Source organism: Canis lupus, chromosome 2, assembly GCF_003254725.2.
Source record: "Canis lupus dingo isolate Sandy chromosome 2, ASM325472v2, whole genome shotgun sequence".
Classification (NCBI taxonomy): domain Eukaryota; kingdom Metazoa; phylum Chordata; class Mammalia; order Carnivora; family Canidae; genus Canis; species Canis lupus.
The window spans coordinates 39,154,874-39,174,173 of NC_064244.1; the positions used below are offsets into that span (position 1 = coordinate 39,154,874).

At 37.6% G+C, this 19,300-nt stretch overlaps 1 protein-coding gene across 4 annotated transcripts in view; it reads right to left on the bottom strand.

Moving 5' to 3' along the window:
• Positions 1-1,679: 1,679 nt before the first annotated feature.
• LARS1 (leucyl-tRNA synthetase 1) overlaps positions 1,680-19,300 on the bottom strand; it is a 75,098-nt gene continuing 57,477 nt past the window's right edge. For all 4 annotated transcript variants that reach the window (XM_049102400.1, XM_025447010.3, XM_049102396.1 and 1 more), the window contains 5 exons: positions 14,707-14,817; positions 12,349-12,453; positions 10,718-10,813; positions 6,624-6,756; positions 1,680-2,073 (listed from right to left, as the gene is read on the bottom strand). In XM_049102400.1, coding sequence (XP_048958357.1) covers positions 1,868-2,073; positions 6,624-6,756; positions 10,718-10,813; positions 12,349-12,453; positions 14,707-14,817 — 651 coding nt within the window. In that variant the 3' untranslated portion in view covers positions 1,680-1,867. The remainder of the gene's footprint in view (positions 2,074-6,623; positions 6,757-10,717; positions 10,814-12,348; positions 12,454-14,706; positions 14,818-19,300) is intronic.

Sequence of the window (19,300 nt, forward strand, 5' to 3'; positions counted from 1 at the left end):
TTCGTAGGCTCATCTAATGAAATAGGCATAATCATCCATAATATTGCAATTATTTTCCATCCTGGTTTGCTTTTTGTTTTTTTCCCCCAAACACATATAGTTTAATTTACCGAAGTTAAACTTAAGTGAGTTTGTAATTAGGCACGAGGAAAGATTAATTGATTTAGGGAATAATTAAGGCTATACACAGTGAGGGAGCAGCAAAAGAATCCAGAGAGCAAACAACAAAATGGTGGCCCCATAGAAACCAACAGAAAGGACATGATTACAGCCTAAATAATCTTAAACCAATACATCCTGGGGCTTTTTATTAATTATCATCATCATTATTATCATTAATCAGTAACACCTACTGAGGTCTTACCACTTGCCAGGTACTATGCTATATATATGGTTTTCCTAGAATGTTTCACCTAAACATCTCTGATAAGCCTAGAAAGTAGATAAGCACATTATTACTTCCATTTTACAGATGAAGAAACTGAGTCTGAGTAATTGGCCAAGATCACCCAAGTAGCAAATGGAAAGAGTGGAAATCTAACCTGGCTAGTCTGACTTCAGAGCATGTAACCTTACATGCTATGCTATGCTGCTGGCCTTTACCTGATAAATGATAACTTGCACTTGTCCTCTAAGGGATCTTTGAGTTCTAATATTCAATGACTTACTTCAATGGATCTATGATAAAGCATTCAGTGTGGTCCAGTACCTGTCAAACTGTTGAAGAAGATAGTTCAGTAAAATCTCTTGATTTAACCTGAAAATTAGAACTCAGGTTCCTTAGGGTTATCAGAATTGGCCTTTGCCCATACAGTCATTTTTTTTTAAGATTTATTGTTTGAGAGACAGCGCATGTGCACGTGAGTGGGGGGAGGAGCAGAGGGAGAGAATCTCAAGCAGATTCCCAGGTGATTATGAGAGCCAACAGTCTCAATATCACGACTCTCAAATCATGACCTGAGCCCAAATCAAGAGAAAGATGCTGAACCAATCGAGCCACCCAGACACCCCAATCTTTGCCCATTTTGAATCCTTAAAGAAACAGAAATGTTTTTTCTCCAGTGGCAATCAATACCTAATATTTTTCCCTCATATGAAGCAGAATGGCACAGATAATATCAAAAGATGTTTTGGCTCGAATGAAACAAATTTGCAATATAGTGGACATGATCTAAATCTGACAAATGCAGGTTCCTGGGGAGAAAAAACCCTTTTTTAAAATGACCAAATTTAGTGTAAATCATTATAAACTGCTTATAAACTATTGATGTTAGCCCTGAAAAAATATTACTGGTAGCTAATCGAATACATTAAAGCTAAAAGAATTCTTTAAATATAAGACCTATTTGTTCTTTATACAAAATACTTAAGTCAAAATATTCTCATGTGTTTTTTTAAATCATGAGTTATGTTCTTTAAAAATTAAAACTAGCTGTCTAATTTAGTTTTTATTTTAAAAAAAGAAATACAGCTAACTCCATAATGATATAATATAAAAAATTAGATAATCCTTAGCCTTCATAAGTAGTATAAAGTACACCTCAAAAAGAAACATACTGTCATTTTTGTGTTAATCTGAAAGACCAGAAGCTTCTGGGAAATAGCAATAATTTGTAAAAAGACCAAAAAAAAAAAAAAAAAAAAAGTATGGTACAAACTACTTCTCTTAGAGGACCCAAGAAGGAAAAAAAAAAAATTTATTAGGTTCAGGAATCCAAGATGACTTGGTGTAAATATGATTACAGGCAGAATTTGATGGTTGGAAATGAAGTCTATTAAGGTCCAGTCTAAGGTTCTCACACCTAATCTGAAGACACAGAATAGTTATGTCCCTAGAAACCAGGATGTATCTCCAATTTGCATGAGTTTAATGAACCAAATAGATAATTGTATCACCAATATCTGCCCCTAGCCCATTTTCAGTGAGATGAATTTTCTTGCTCATGAGGTCCACGTGGAAAACAGCATGCTCAGAAATGGGAGTCTTCCCAGTGTGCTCTTTTCCCAGGACAGGAACTCGCCGAGGTCCCAACAGTGGATCATCAAATCTCATCAGCTTCACTTTAGAAAGGTCTACAGAAAAAAAGATGACCAATATGAGCATTTACCTATAACCACTGACTCAAACCCATGCCTAAGCCTGACAATTCAAGTTTAAAAAACACTGGTTGTTTATCTAAAAGATATTTTCACGAGATTATTAAATAACACTCAATCTCAGAAAGCAAAGCTAAATCTGACAAATCTTCCTGCTGTCAGCTTCTACACAGATCAAAGATTCAGAGATAGAGATTCTATGTAACACCTGGAATTATAAACCAAGAGGAAGGATTGAGTATATTTTTGAGCATTATCCTAAATGATTTCTCTCTCTCTTTTTTTTTTAAAGATTTTATTTATTCATGAGAGACACAGAGAGGGGGGGAGGGGGGGCAGAGACCCAGGCAGAGGGAGAAGCAGGCTTCATGCAGGGAGCCTGACATGGGACTCGATCCCAGGTCTCCAGGATCAGGCCCTGCGCTGAAGGCGGCGCTAAACCGCTGAGCCACCCGGGCTGCCCTAAATGGTTTCTCAAATCACTTTCTATATGCTTCAATTAACCATCAATAAGTCTAAAACTCTTTCCTCTTTCTTGTCTTGGTTCCTGGGATACATTAAAACTGTGAGAGTTGTAGCTTTTTTTTGAAAGATACTTCTAGAAAAACAATTACTACTCTAAGAAATAGCATTGCCAGTTTCTTGTTTTGCTCAAAGGATGAAAAGTTATTTGTATTACCAAGCTGATGAGATACAAGGAGAGATGAAGAAGGACAGGGGGAAAGGGCACAGCTTTCAGACTTTTGAGCTTCTGGATGAGCTCCAACTCTGCCCTGCTTGAGATTTTCCTGATCTGCTCTTGTGCAAGCTGATAAGATGGCTCCTGGCAAAGAAAGCATTTGCCCCTTGAACAAATTTATGATCAACAATCCTGCCAACAACTGAGCCTGAAAAAAATTTATTTATTTCAGCAATTTTGAGATATCCCGACATCAAGTGCTTTTATTTTATACAGTAGAAAAACATCATAAATGACTACAAATGCTGATTCTGGGCTTATATCTCATTCTAAGTGTAGCATGGCTAGTTATACTTAACCCAATCTACAGAAATAGGAGGTATTTTCTGAATTAGCTCCCACCCCTTCCTAAAGCAGGCTGCTAGGTGGTCCGTGAGCTACACTCCCTCATGCTGCCTTGAGTATGAAGCTTAGCATGAGAGGGATAAGACATAAAAGCAGACATTAATGCAGCTGGTGGCTATGCCAGGAGTACAAGTTATCCAGGCATTATATTCTCTTTGGGAAACAAAGACTGAAAGACTTCAAGTTTAATGTAGGGATATTGAAGCTTACAGAATAATTACCTAAGACTACCATGAAGGCAAACCCTGCCAGAGAGTCTTATTTGGGAGCAAGAATACAATTCATTTTAATAGCTATTACAATTCAACATGCACACTGGTGATACTAAATATTTTGCTATGGAAGCAGTGAGAAGTTCAGCCAGCGGATTTTATGCATGAGGCCTTTTACTGCAGATCTGCACCCTTCCCACGCCTCCCTCCGTCTCCCTCTCCTTCTTTATCCTCCTCTCTTTCTCCCTTCTTCTCTGAAACAGACCTCCCTCATCATTCCCAGCAATTCTGAATCAAACTATTTCAAAGAAGCCTTAATACTCAATCAGGCATCTAAGTGACAAAACATATTTGCTTTGATGTTGCACCATGTAGCTCATTACTGCCAATAATTCTTGGAGCTTTCTTAGTGGTTTTATTCTCTTTTCTTATCGCAGACCTCTCTCATCATTGAAAATGTAGAAGTTTAAGTCTGCGACTACACAAGAATTGAGGCACTTAGAGAAAAGATGAGAGTGACTCAAAGTCCCTAGGGATTGATAATGTGCAATGCAGCCTTTCACCTCCATGTTATCAGTTCACATGCGGCATGGGCTGGGAGTGATTTAAAGTCATTATCATCAAATAGTTGCTCAGTGGCCTTTGTGGAGAGAAATGGTTTCACTCCAGTTCCTCCTGGACCTAGATCATAATCACCCTCCATGCAATTGGCACTAATTGGACGACTAACTGGCTTTTGCAGCAAACAGACTAAGAAATATGTTATTGAATTTCACTCCCTTCCCGTCTCATACACTCGATACACTTAGCCCCCTTAGATATCAAAGCATCCTGAGGGCTTCTGGAGAAGTCTCAAGGTTAGAGCTCTTCTGAAGATACTTGAAGGAATATCAATTTCAAACTCCACCCTAACATTTCTATCCACTCTAAAAAATTCATAGCAGCTACGAATGTCAAACTTAAAGCACTTATGCTAATATTATTCACAGCTAGTATGACAAAGGATGTAAGAATTATGCCGGAGGCTCAGAGAGAAAAGACGAGATACAGAAAATACATTCCAGTACAATCCTGAAGAACCTTGTCAGTCCTGTATCTGAGAGTATTTAAAAGGGAGGCACTTGTAACATTACAAATTACAGTTTTCGATATAGGAAAACATCCTCTCACATGCTACAACTTCATAATAATCCTACCTAGTGGTTCCACAGAACTATCTATTTTCTTTAAAAGCCACCATATTGTTCTTTAAATATCAGTATTCTTCCTATTACAAAATCTTCTCATGACCAAATATATGCAGTAGAAAACAAGCCAAAAGGAAGGTCACAGAATGGCTTCCTGTATGTTCATATTTCAAAGTTTTCAAGTTCTGCTTTCTGTGGCCTCTAAGTTCTAAGGATGGCACTACATGGTTTACCAAGGAAACGGATAAATGTCTTTAACAACATGGATGAACCTGGACATTTTGCTAAGCAAAATAAGACACTTATTCACCATTTTGTGATTCCACTTACACAAGGTACCCAGAATAGTCAAATATAAAGAGACAGCAAGGAGAATAGTGGTTACCAGGGACTATAGGGACGGAGACTGGGGAGGTACTGTTTAATGGGTACTGGGTCTCAGTGTGGAATGATGAAACAGTTCTGAAGGTGAATAATATTGATGGTTGCACAACAATGCAAATGTACTTGATGCCACTGAACTATACACTTAAAAAGGGCCAAAATGGTTAATTTTATGTTATATGTATTTTACCACAATTTTAAAAAATGTTTACAAATGAAAAATCCCTAACCCTAATGTACTGCTGCTAGACAGTGAAACACGAGAGATCCACCCTGCTGACATCCCCTCCTGGGTATAATTTCCAAGGTCCCATCCAAACAGTTATTTTCTCTGTAAATACATCCCTGATCGCCATAGCTGTAAATAATCTCACCTTTTTCTGTGCTATAAACTTTATCTACATCTCCCTTACTGTACACAGCAGTTCCTCCTTAGATTATGATCATGTATTTGAATAGCTTAGTGCCCTGCTCCTTCAAGAGATGTAGCATCTCATAATGAACAGTACTTTGTGGGCCCCCCAAAACCACTCATACATACAGAAGAGTCTCTCCATATACACTACATACACTATACTGAGAGTGTCCGAAGAAATGCCCACACAAGATGCATAAATAGCCTCAAGAGAACAAAAAATACCTGTAGAACGAATTCCAAAAGGCTATTTTAAGTCTTCTATGTTAAGGTAATATTGCTGACCTGAATACAGTTCCATAAATTAGGTCTTGGATTTCTAAACCTTTTCAGAAAATTTCTATACTGATAGAATGTGACCCAATCAACTCTTGATTGCCATCAAGAAGAGAAAGAGAGAGAATGCACAACAGGGAATCTCAAGACTAATTTGTCTTTATAATTTGGTAGAAAAATAATACAGAGATACATTAACTCCCTTCACACCCTGCTTAGCCTCAGACCTGGCTGAGTGATTAAAAAAAAAAAAAAAAAAAAAACTATAAATAATTATATTAAGTCTAATTGTGGAAGATCTAGACTTAATCTTGATAAGAAATTAAGATTATTTACATATTTTAGCTGGAAACACATTGTTTAGAAGAAAGAATATGATCTTGGAGTCAAACAGACCTGAGTTTGAATTCCAGCTCTAGCATTTACCACCTGAATGAAATCTGCTAGTCATGTAGCCTTTCTGTGCAACATGTCATCATCTGTAAAAGGGGAATGGTAATACCCTCTCCATTCTCGGGCAATTAAAAGATTAAATGGCAAATACATGGCAGACACTCAACAAGTTTTACCCTGTTTCTCTTCTGTCCCCAGGAACAGACCTAGCAGGCAGGTTAGTTTAACATACTAAGTATACCATGTGCCTTCAATCTCAAAACCTCCAAGAGATAGAAATTGCTTGTTACAATTTTAAAGCTAGATGCAGTCTTAGAAAAATATCTAATCCAGTAGCCTCATTTTACTAAAAGAGAGATCAGTTTAGAGTCTAAGTGACATGGCCAAGTCACTGAGCTACACAGCTACAATGTCCCAAAGAGAGCATAGGCCTTCTGATTCTGAGTCCAATACTGTTTGGACAACATGACACTGCTGTCCCTAAGCAGGCCAGTTACTCTTCCTTCTGCCCTCTGCTTAGAACTCATCATATCCACAAACTACTGTCAAATGTGCATTTCTGGGAAACCATTTACCTTTGATGCCTCGGTCCATTTTCATTAAACGCCTGATTATAGAATCGCGGTTATCCCCTTGCCTGATTTCAATTTTGGTTGTGAAGTGGCCATTTGATGGCTGGGGATTCACTAGGGAGACTGACACACCAGGCTAGGAAAATAAAGAGAAAATGACTGTTACATGAAATCAAATCTGAATACTGCTGAGGGAGAGAAAAATCTCTGCTAAATTTTAATGTCCAACCAAAAATTTAAATCTGGTATTCTAAAATCAAGACCAAGGGATACTGAAATATGAAAGAAAAAATGTACAAAAGCTCATGCTTACAACCAAATGCCTACATAAAAATGACTGAGTAATATATTAATATTGATAAAAAATATGATGGATAATAACAATAATTATATTTTCTCTTCTTCAACTCTCATCATTTATTGAATTTCTACTATGTACCAGGCACTGTACTAAGCATTTTGTAGACATTATTCCTATTTCCTGAAAAGTAGCTCTTTAAAACCCCTTTTCACAGATGAGAAGCTGAAAACCAGAAATATTTAAATAGTAGCTCAAGGCCACATAGCCAATAAAAGGCAGGGGCAGGATTAACCTCAGTCATATGCCATACTACATCCTACATTATAAAAGCTATATATAGTCAAAGACGTTGCTCATTATTTTAAGTGGAAAACGTCAACTAAGTCTTATGAAAAACGTAAAGACATAATAGGTTAATAGAATGTCTGAAAGTAGTTCAAGTCAAAAGAGGGCAGCTGGGTGGCTCAGTGGTTGAGCTTCTGCCTTTGGCTTGGTTGTGATCCTGGGGTCCTGGGATCAAGTCCCACATCAGGCTCCCCATGAGGAGCCTGCATCTCCCTCTGTCTATGTCTATGTTTCTATCTTTGTGTCCCTCATGAATAAATAAAATCTTTAAAAAGAAAGAAAGGAAGGAAGGAAGGAAGGAAGGAAGGAAGGAAGGAAGGAAGGAAGGAAGGAAGGAAGAAACAAACAAACATATTTATGGCGCACCTAGGTGGTTCAGTCAGTTAAGTGCCCAACTCTTGATTTTGGCTCAGGTCCTGATCTCAGGGTTGTGAGATGGAGCTGCAGGATGGGCTCTGCACTCAGTAGGGAGTCTGCTTCTCTCCCGTTGCCCCCCCCCCAACTTGCTCTCGCTCTAAAATAAATAAATCTTAAAAAAACAAACAAATATCTATATAGGGAACTCTATTTTATGTACCTATCCATGGGCCCAAGGACCGCACTTTAAAAAGCTACCATATTTTAATGTAATGAGAGTATGCATAACACAATGATAAATTCAGGGAGTATTCATGATTGTGATTACCTTATTCTTTCAAAATAGGCTTTTCCTCTTTGTTACATTTTCAATTAAACATGGTAAAAGTAACGGGATACTTATTAGTCTTCCGCTTCTCAAGAAAAACAGGGCACTTTATAGACTCACAATTGCACTCCACTGGGCAATGGATTCTTTGAGATTAAATAAACAGAATCTCCCAAAACTCCAAAATCTGCTTATCTTCACCAATACTGGCCAAAAAATAAGGGGGAAAAAGCAGTTCTAGTATAAAGTAAGATGATTCATCAATCTGGTTTATGCCAAAAGCCAAAAAGCCTTGAATAACAATATCAAACCAAGACTCATCTGAAGTATGAAAGCTCCTCTTCACTTTAAAAAAAAAATTACATTTCAATTTCCATTCTATTTTTTTTTAAGATTTTATTTATTTATTCATGAGGGACATAAAGAGAGAGACACAGACATAGGCAGAGGGAGAAGCAGGCTCCTCACGGGGAGCATGATGCGGAACTCAATCCCAGGACCCCGGGATCACAACCTACGCCGAAGGCAGATGGCTCAACGACTGAGCCACTCAGGTGTCCCTCCATTCTATTTTTTAATAAAAGTCAGGTTTTGACACAAAAATAAACTCAAAATGGATTAAAGACCTAAATGTGAGACCTGAAACCATAAAAATCCTTGAAGAGGGCAGAGGCAGTAATTTCTCTGACATCAGCTGTAACAATATTTTTCTAGATATGTCTCCTGAGGCAAGGGAAACAAAAGCAAAAATAAACTATTGAGACTACATCAAAATAAAAAGCTTCTGCACAGAGAAGGAAACAATCAGCCAAACTAAAAGGCAGCCTACAAAATGGGAGAAGATATTTGCAAATGACATATCAGCTAAAGGGTTAGTACCTAAAATACATAAAGAACTGATACAACTCAACACCAATAATAACCACAATTAAAAATACAAATAATCCAATTGAAAATAGGCAAAAGACAAAAACATTTTTCCAAAGAAGACATCCAGATGGCAAAGAGACACATGAAAAGATAGTAGCCTGGGTGGCTAAGCAGTTTAGCACCACCTTCAGCCCAGGGCGTGATCCTGGAGAACCTGGAGAACCAGGATCAAGTCCCATGTCGGGCTCCCCACATGGGGCCTGCTTTTCCCTCTGCCTGTGTCTCTGCCTCTCTGCTTCTCTGCCTCTCTCTGTGTTTCTCATGAATAAATAAATAAAATCTTAAAAAAAAAAGACACATGAAAAGATGCTCAACATCACTCATCAAATCAAAATGACAATGAAAAAAAATGAAAAACAAAAAACAAAAAACGTCAATGAGATACCATCTCACACCTGTCAGAATGGCTAAAATCAACAACACAAGGAACAATAGGTGTTGGTGAGAATGTGGAGAAAAAGGAACCACTGTGCACTGTTGGTGAGAATGCAAACTGTTGCCTCCACTTTAGAAAACAGTATGGAGGGGGATCCCTGGGTGGCTCAACAGTTTAGTGCCTGCCTTTGGCCCAGGGTGTGATCCTGGAGTCCCGGGATCAAGTCCCACATCAGGCTCCCTGCATGGAGCCTGCTTCTCCCTCTGCCTGTGTCTCTGCCTCTCTCTTTCTCTCTCTCTCTCTCAATATGTCTCTCATTAATAAACAAATAAAATCTTAAAAAAGAAAGCAAGCAAGCAAGCAAGCAAGCAGTGTAGAGGTTCCTCAAAAAGTTAGAAGTTGAACTACCATATGATCCAGTAATTCCTCTATTGGGTATTTATGCAAAGAATACAAAAACAGTTATTCAAAAAGATATATGTACCCCTACATTTATTCAGCATTATTTACAATAGCCAAATTATGGAAATAGCCCAAATGTCCATCAACTGATGAATGAATAAAGACAACATGGTGTGGACACACACACACACTTGAATATTACGCAGCCATAAAAAAGAATAAAATCTTCCAATTTGCAACATGGATGGATCTAGAGTACAATGCTAAGTGAAATAAATCAGTCAGAGAAAGATAAATACAATAGGATTTCACTCATGTGTGGAATATTTAAGAAACAAAACAAACAAAGCAGAAAAGAGACAAACCAAAAAACAGACTCTTAGCTATAGAGAACAAACTGATGGTTACCATAGAGGAGGTGGTTGAGGGTTGGAGGAAAGAGGTGACAGTGACTAAGAGTACAATTATCATGATGAGCCCTGACTAATGTATAGCATTGCTGAATCACCATATTATATACCTGAAACTCACACAACACAATTCCAGTATGTTAACTATACTGGAATTAAAATTTAAAAAAAAGAAAAAAATAGGTTAAAAAAAATCAGGTTTTGAAAATTCTATTTTAACATCCGATGTCACCCACAAGACCAAGGGAAAGTGAACATAGCACCAACCAGGGAATTAGAAGAGTTCAAACCCAGCTTCATTTTTTTTTTTTTTTTTAATTTATGATAGTCACACAGAGAGAGAGAGAGAGAGAGAGGCAGAGACACAGGCAGAGGGAGAAGCAGACTCCATGCACCGGGAGCCCGACGTGGGATTCGATCCCGGGTCTCCAGGATCACGCCCTGGGCCAAAGGCAGGCGCCAAACCGCTGTGCCACCCAGGGATCCCTCAGCTTCATTTCTAACAAACTATGTAGCCTACACCAAAACAATCACTTCACGTCTCTGCACCTCACTTCCTTCCATCTTTAAATGATGGGTGTGGATGTAATATCTAAGGTCTCTTCTAGCTCTAAAATGCAATGATTCCGTGAGATCTTTTCAACTTACTTCTGTCCTGAAAACATTAAGTGGTTTCCCAGGACAGCAGTCTTCCCTGACTTTATCTTCTGCTTCGGAGGCAAACTTGACTTCTATGTGTTCTAGCTAAAGAGAAGGAGGGAAAATGAAAGTCATCAGTATCACTTAATATGATTAAAATTAACCATCACCTCATTTCCTCATTTCCCCAAAGAGCAAAGCTAGGTTCTCCACTTAACACAAAATGGTCTGTGCGTTCCTCAAAAAGCCAGCCAAGCACAGGACAGGACTGAGAGAGCTCTATGAAATTCAGGATCGAATGCTCCCACAGCACAACATTGTTTGAAGAGCAAAAGACTAAATAATTTAAATGTCCATTAAAAAAAATTATTAATTAAAAGTCTTAGGAAAATGGTCTGCGTGATTTTATTATTTTCCACATAAAATTAAATGAAATGTACAATTATTTCACACTCATCTTAAATATCTCATAGTATTATTATTTACATAGTCACGTTTACCACTTTCTGTAATGAAATCTGGCATCTATCTGCTGTATAAGAGAAACTGAAAAGCAGCATAAAAGACCTCCACTTGAATGAAAAAAGTTCAGAAACTTAGCATTTGAGAATAAGACTTTACTCAATTTTGATTTTTTTATAAAGACTTTCACTTAAATAAATAGAAAAACTCAAAAATGTAGCATATTGTATATGCCTCAATATAAGATGACCCTCAATATAAGGGGTCCCCGTTGTCCCAGTGAAAAAATTCAAAAACTTTTTTTGACCTCCATGAGTATATATGAACATTTAGAAATTATACATAAAATAAATACCTACCAATATTTAGTAATTGAATTATTTAACTCATTTATAATTATAGGACATAAAATGTTTATTTAGAAATAACTTCCTTCCATTCCTGTATTTCATGGAACAATTTTATTCAAAATCTAAACCTGCATTTTTTTAAGTCAAGTGTCTTCATTATTATGAGAATCACTTTTCTGAGTCATCTAACACAATTTCCTAGAGCAAATTATCTTTCATTCTGCCTAAGTTATCTGAGAGACAGCATTTTTAGGATCTATATATGAAGTGATTGAGGTAGAAAAATAGAATGGGGAAAAACTCCCCAGATAAGTGAAAGCTATTGGTAACGTTTTAGTTCTTGAGTTTAGTAATACATTCACGGGTGTTCATTACATTATTAACTTTGAAACAACACAAAACAGGGTCAGGCAGGGACCTATGATAACACCTCAGGAACAAAGGAATCCAATTAAGTTGATCCTGTACATCTGAGGCTTAAATGGGAAGAAGGAAAAAAAGAAGCAATTCTTCCATAAATGAGAGATTTCTAAAGTATCTGAATATAATATCTCCTCTCATTTTGTTTTTAAAGAGAATTTGCGGGGGGAGGGATCCAGGCACATACAGTTAGTATTTTATGTATAAAATAACTGATACACTGAGTAAGATCACATTATTTTTTTCTTCCTGCAACTTCTGTACCCACCATTCTATTTCCCTCCAAAAATATTTTTGACAGTTATATTTGGTAAAGGTACTAAAGACAGAGATGTTTACAAAAAGGTTTATCATAAAACAAAACAACTGGATTATGTTTACTATAGTTAACTCATTGGCCTGTCTTACCTCAAGGGAATTGGTCAGGTAAACTAAATTCTCCATCAGCACCGCCTGTTCATCAAATTCTAGCTGCAAATCCAGAACACGAGGTCCCATCTTCTCCAGATTTTCCTAAAAGCCAAAAAAGTTTTGAAAAACAAAAATCACATTAAGGATACGTTGAAAAGAATACATTTCCTCCAAAGCAATCACTCTTCCCTCAACTGATAAAATCTTCAAATTTGAACAGCTAAAGGAAAGGCCTTGGACTCATGGTTTCCCTTATCTATGTTTGCTTGTTAATGAAATTATTAGTTCAGAATAATTATCACTTGAAGTATGATAAGATTAAGGCAACACTGAAAAGACTGGAAGGACAGAGTTTTCATTTATAAAAGAAATATGATTTTATCATTGTTTATTTAGAATGAATTAATATGCAAACCCAAAGAATTCACTTTGACAAGGAATCAAACAAATGTGCAGAAATATCCCTGCAGGTAACCCAAAAGAAAAAAAAATTTAATTTTCTAAGATAACACATCTTTAAAGCTAGTTCAGAGAATGGTGAATTAATAATAAACAAACAATTTCTACAAATTAAAAAAAATTAAGTCATATGGGTACTGAGATAATCCTGTGGCATATAAAAACAATTTCTTAATTTTCTTGAAAATGAAACAAAATATTTGCCACATTAAATGTGATCCTCGAGATCCAAATTCATATAAACAAGTATAGCTAACTGCCTAGAACATGCTATACTTACATGAAAGTGACCTGACATGATTCCTAATATACACTATTCTTATTTTCTGTCCAAGTTGTTTCTTTTCCTATGAAAAAGCGCTAGAAGCTATTTTCTTATTCTCAGATTTACAAAACAACTTTGCGAAGTTTCAAACCACTAATATGCGTGGCACATCCCTAATATTACTGAAGAAAATATATTACTTAAAAAAGCCTAATACTGGTTTTCTAAAAAGCCAACTCTTGAAGCTAGTAAGATTCATCTAACTACAGAAGTTTTCAAATCAGTTTCACTGGATTCTGTAAAGTACATCATCAAACTTTGCAATCAATGATGAAATATTTGGTTGGATCCAGATATTGACAATGGATCTGGCATTCTGACCAATGGCAATAGCCAAAGTAGGGAATCAATGAATTACAAGCATATCAGCAGATATAACTTGATTGGTGAAGGTCAATCCAAGATTCTAAATTATTTCTGAAACGTGAAAGACCGTAAGGCTCTGAGAGTTGATTCTGGTCTAGAACAAAAAGGCTTTTCTAAGAATACCATCTACTCCAATATAGGACAAACTAAAAGTTTGCCTTCAGGCAGGCATGTGTAGCCTAGAAGATTCAAGAATTAATCTAAACTCCAAGAATAACCACTACATTCCTAGCAGCCTGAAAGACACTAATTTACATTTTTAAAAAAACATTTACCGAGTCTACTTTTTGACAGAAAGCATTAAAGTGTGTTAAGTATATTATTTCATTTACTCCTCACAACACTCCTAAAATATAGGTTCTATTAACTTCCTCACTTAATAGATGAAAAAACATGTGACCCAGAGAATTTAAGGGACTTGTCTAAGGTCTCAAAACTAAGAACTGGCAGACAAAAAGGATTTGAACCAAGATCTGTCTGACCCCAAAGCCTGAGCTCTAGCAACATACAACCTTCTTTCTGTTTCTCTGTAAGAAATACAAGAAATCTGTTATTTCTATGAAGAAAGCTGAGCCTACTGCAATGTTTCTCAAATGACAGAGGTGGGAGGTAGCAACAGATTATGTCCCCAAGACACATTTAGCAATGACCAGAGAATTTCTGGTTGTCACAACTGGAGGGGGTGAAGAGGATATTCTACAGGCACCTAACTGGTAGAAGACAAAGATACTGCTAAAGATCCTATAATGCATAGGACTGCCTCCCACAAGAGAGAACTATCAGCCCACAATATCAATAGAACCATTGTTGAGAAACTCTAGTCTAACCACTATAAACAATGTTTATCCTGTTAAAGCAAACCTATACAAATATAATATCTTGGTTCCAGTAACAGGATCTAATAAAAACACTATAATGTAAGCCAAAAGAATAGGCCTCCCTGCCAAAAAGAAAAGAAGGTAGAACATGAACAGAATCATTTAGTGAGCAAATCTAAACCAATTTTTCTTCCATAATGCATATTTCCAAATACTCAGCAATTTTACAGATAAATCCCAAAAATGATCACTCATTTCTCACAATCACTGATTGAGAAGAACTATTTTAGCAGATTTCCTGGGAGAGACTATACGCAAAGTTTTCCCCTTCCTTCCACTCATCTAACCATTACTCACAGTCACAGCTGCACGAGGTCCACAGCTTACCTTAATCATGGCAACAAACGGCATCACTTTCTTCATATATTTCTTCAATTCTGGCAGATTGCCCAGTTCACTAGCAATGACTTTGTTATCAGGCAATTTTCCACTGTTGGCCTAAAAAAACATTGAGGAAGAATGTGGAGAAAAATATTTTAAAGATAACGCAAAATAGTAGAGTGCCCATAGGAAGCTGGCCAGACACAGAATAGTGGCCTCTACCAGTCTGCTAGAAAACAGGAGAAAAATGAGCAGCCCCACATGTCCTGGGGATGTGAAAGGTGACTTAGAGGGAGTCTCCTATTCCCTCTAAAGTTAAAAGATAACATGATTTTTAGGGTAAAGGAGAAAAGAGGTTCGTCCTGTCGAATATTTAATTTTTCCTTACACTAAGAACTCTAGGATTGTAACATTAGATCTTACCAGGTGAGAAAACAAAAGAGTCTTATAGAGATCTTGTTTGTCTCCAAACTTGTAAAAACACTTCACTAGTCATTTGAAAACTGCAAAACTATTATACAAGATTTATATAATGTCTGCTTTTGAACACTGTTCCTTATAAACTGTTACCATAAATGTGAAAAAAAAAATAATCTCTAGCCATCCACTTGTTAAAAATAGTATCACTTCTATCTAAACACAAATAAATACCTATATCATGTATCATTAATATGCAGAGTCCCAAATGTGCTGCCTGATTTTAAATTCATTTCTGTAAACACAACTGTCCCCTTCTACAGAGTGAAAAATGAAACAAGTGGCCTTTTCAGAATTTTGGGTGACTTATTTTCTCCTTATTGTAAAAGCATGGTATCAAAGCCAAAGGTTGGGAATGAATCTAAATGAAAAGTAATGTATACTAAGACTTCTGATCATGTGTTTACTTTCAATTCTAACCTTTACTAAAGTACAGGGAAAAAATATTTTCTCCATTTATCAATGTGCTGCTTTGAAATATATATGAAAGAGAAAAAAGAGTAGGAAACACTCCTTTCCATTAGATCACTAAAAAGGTGCCACATACAATGTAAGAATATCTTCCTTGATCATAAACTAACATTCTTTTAGTTCTTTTGGATGAAAACAAAAATTTAAAAGAAAGCTGATCATTCCAAATAGTGCCAAAAGACGATATCATTTTGAAACCATTTATCTAGTCAGTAATTACTAAATAAACTATAACTTCTAAAAGAATAGCAATTTTTAATAAAAGTAGCATTTTTAAATATCTAGGACATTACATTTTATATTTGGTTCTTCGACTGCTTCCTTGAAAATGCTGTTATGGGGAGGAGGGGCAAGACAGCGGAAGAGTAGGGTCTCCAAATCACCTGTCCCCACCAAATTACCTAGCTAACCTTCAAATTATCCTGAAAATCCATGAATTCGGCCTGAGATTTAAAGAGAGAACAGCTGGAATGTTACAGTGAGAAGAGTTCGCGCTTCTATCAAGGTAGGAAGAAACAAAAGCCATCCAAGGGGGAGGGGCCCCGCGAGGAGCCGGGCTGAGGCCGGGGCGAGTGTCCCCAGGACAGGAGAGCCCCGTCCCGGAGAAGCAGGAGCTGCACCAATCTTCCTGGGCGGAAAGGCACCCACAGGAGTTAGAGCAGGACCCCAGGAGGGCGGGGATGCCCTCAGGATCCCAGGGACACTAACAGACACCTGCGCCCCGGGGAGAGTGCACTGAGCTCCCTGAAGGGCTGCAGCGCACGGTGGGACCCGGGAGCAGCTCGGAGGGGCTTGGGCGGTGGCTCCGCAGGGAGGGGGCTGCGCAGGTGGATGGCAAAGAGGGAAACTGAGGAAAAAAGAGACAAACAATTAAAAGACCATGAAGATAGATTAAGGGAAATAAACAACAGCCTGAGGAAGAAAAACCTACGTTTAATTGGGGTTCCCGAGGGCGCCGAAAGGGACAGAGGTCCAGAATATGTATTTGAACAAATCATAGCTGAAAACTTTCCTAATCTGGGAAGGGAAACAGGCATTCAGATCCAGGAAATAGAGAGATCCCCCCCCTAAAATCAATAAAAACCGTTCAACACCTCGACATTTAATAGTTAAGCTTGCAAATTCCAAAGATAAAGAGAAGATCCTTAAAGCAGCAAGAGACAAGAAATCCCTGACTTTTATGGAGAGGAGTATTAGAGTAACAGCAGACCTCTCCACAGAGACCTGGCAGGCCAGAAAGGGCTGGCAGGATATATTCAGGGTCCTAAATGAGAAGAACATGCAACCAAGTATACTTTATCCAGCAAGGCTCTCATTCAAAATGGAAGGAGAGAGAAAGAGCTTCCAAGACAGGCAGCAACTGAAAGAATATGTGACCTCCAAACCAGCTCTGCAAGAAATTTTAAAGGGGACTCTTAAAATTCCCCTTTAAGAAGAAGTTCAGTGGAACAATCCACAAAAATAAGGACTGAATAGATATCATGGTGACACTAAACTCATATCTCTCAATAGTAACTCTGAATGTGAACGGGCTTAATGACCCCATCAAAAGGGGCAGGGTTTCAGACTGGATAAAAAAGCAGGACCCATCTATTTGCTGTCTACAAGAGACTCATTTTAGACAGAAGGACACCTACAGCCTGAAAATAAAAAGTTGGAGAACCATTTACCATTCAAATGGTCCTCAAAAGAAAGCAGGGGTAGCCATCCTTATATCAGATAAACTAAAATTTACCCCGAAGACTGTAGTGAGAGATGAGAGGGACACTATATCATACTTAAAGGATCTATCCAACAAGAGGACTTAACAATCCTCAATATATATGCCCCGAATGTGGGAGCTGCCAAATATATAAATCAATTAATAACCAAAGTGAAGAAATACTTAGATAATAATACACTATACTTGGTGACTTCAATCTAGTTCTTTCTATACTCGATAGGTCTTCTAAGCACAACATCTCCAAAGAAACGAGAGCTTTCAATGATACACTGGACCAGATGGATTTCACAGATATCTACAGAACTTTACATCCAAACTCAACTGAATACACATTCTTCTCAAGTGCACATGGAACTTTCTCCAGAATAGACCACATACTGGGTCACAAATAGGGTCTGAACCGATACCAAAAGATTCAGATCGTCCCCTGCATATTCTCAGACCATAATGCCTTGAAATTAGAACTAAATCAGAACAAGAAGTTTGGAAGGACCTCAAACACGTGGAGGTTAAGCACCATCCTGCGAAAAGATGAAAGGGTCAACCAGGAAATTAAGGAAGAATTAAAAAGATTCATGGAAACTAATGAGAATGAAGATACAACCGTTCAAAATCTTTGGGATGCAGCAAAAGCAGTCCTAAGGGGGAAATACACCGCAATACAAGCATCCATTCAAAAACTGGAAAGAACTCAAATACAAAAGCTAACCTTACACATAAAGGAGCTAAAGAAAAAACAGCAAATAGATCCTATACCCAGGAGAAGAAGAGAGTTAATAAAGATTCGAGCAGAACTCAATGAAATCGAGACCAGAAGAACTGTGGAACAGATCAACAGAACCAGGAGTTGGTTCTTTGAAAGAATTAATAAGATAGATAAACCATTAGCCAGCCTTATTAAAAAGAAGAGAGAGAAGACTCAAATTAATAAAATCATGAATGAGAAAGGAGAGATCAATACCAACACCAAGGAGATACAAACGATTTTAAAAACATATTATGAACAGCTATACGCCAATAAATTAGGCAATCTAGAAGAAATGGATGCATTCCTGGAAAGCCACAAACTACCAAAACTGGAACAGGAAGAAATAGAAAACCTGAACAGGCCAATAACCAGGGAGGAAATTGAAGCAGTCATCAAAAACCTCCCAAGACACAAAAGTCCAGGGCCAGATGGCTTCCCAGGGGAATTCTATCAAATGTTTAAAGAAGAAACCATACCTATTCTCCTAAAGCTGTTTGGAAAGATAGGAAGAGATGGAGTACTTCCAAATTCGTTCTATGAGGCCAGCATCACCTTAATTCCAAAACCAAAGACCCCACCAAAAAGGAGAATTACAGACCAATATCCCTGATGAACATGGATGCAAAAATTCTCAACAAGATACTAGCCAATAGGATCCAACAGTACATTAAGAAGATTATTCACCATGACCAAGTAGGATTTATCCCCGGGACACAAGGCTGGTTCAACACCCGTAAAACAATCAATGTGATTCATCATATCAGCAAGAGAAAAACCAAGAACCATATGATCCTCTCATTAGATGCAGAGAAAGCATTTGACAAAATACAGCATCCATTCCTGATCAAAACTCTTCAGAGTGTAGGGATAGAGGGAACTTTCCTTGACATCTTAAAAGCCATCTACGAAAAGCCCACAGCAAATATCATTCTCAATGGGGAAGCACTGGGAGCCTTTCCCCTAAGATCAGGAACAAGACAGGGATGTCCACTCTCACCACTGCTGTTCAACATAGTACTGGAAGTCCTAGCCTCAGCAATCAGACAACAAAAAGACATTAAAGGCATTCAAATTGGCCAAGAAGAAGTCAAACTCTCCCTCTTCGCCGATGACATGATACTCTACATAGAAAACCCAAAAGTCTCCACCCCAAGATTGCTAGAACTCATACAGCAATTTGG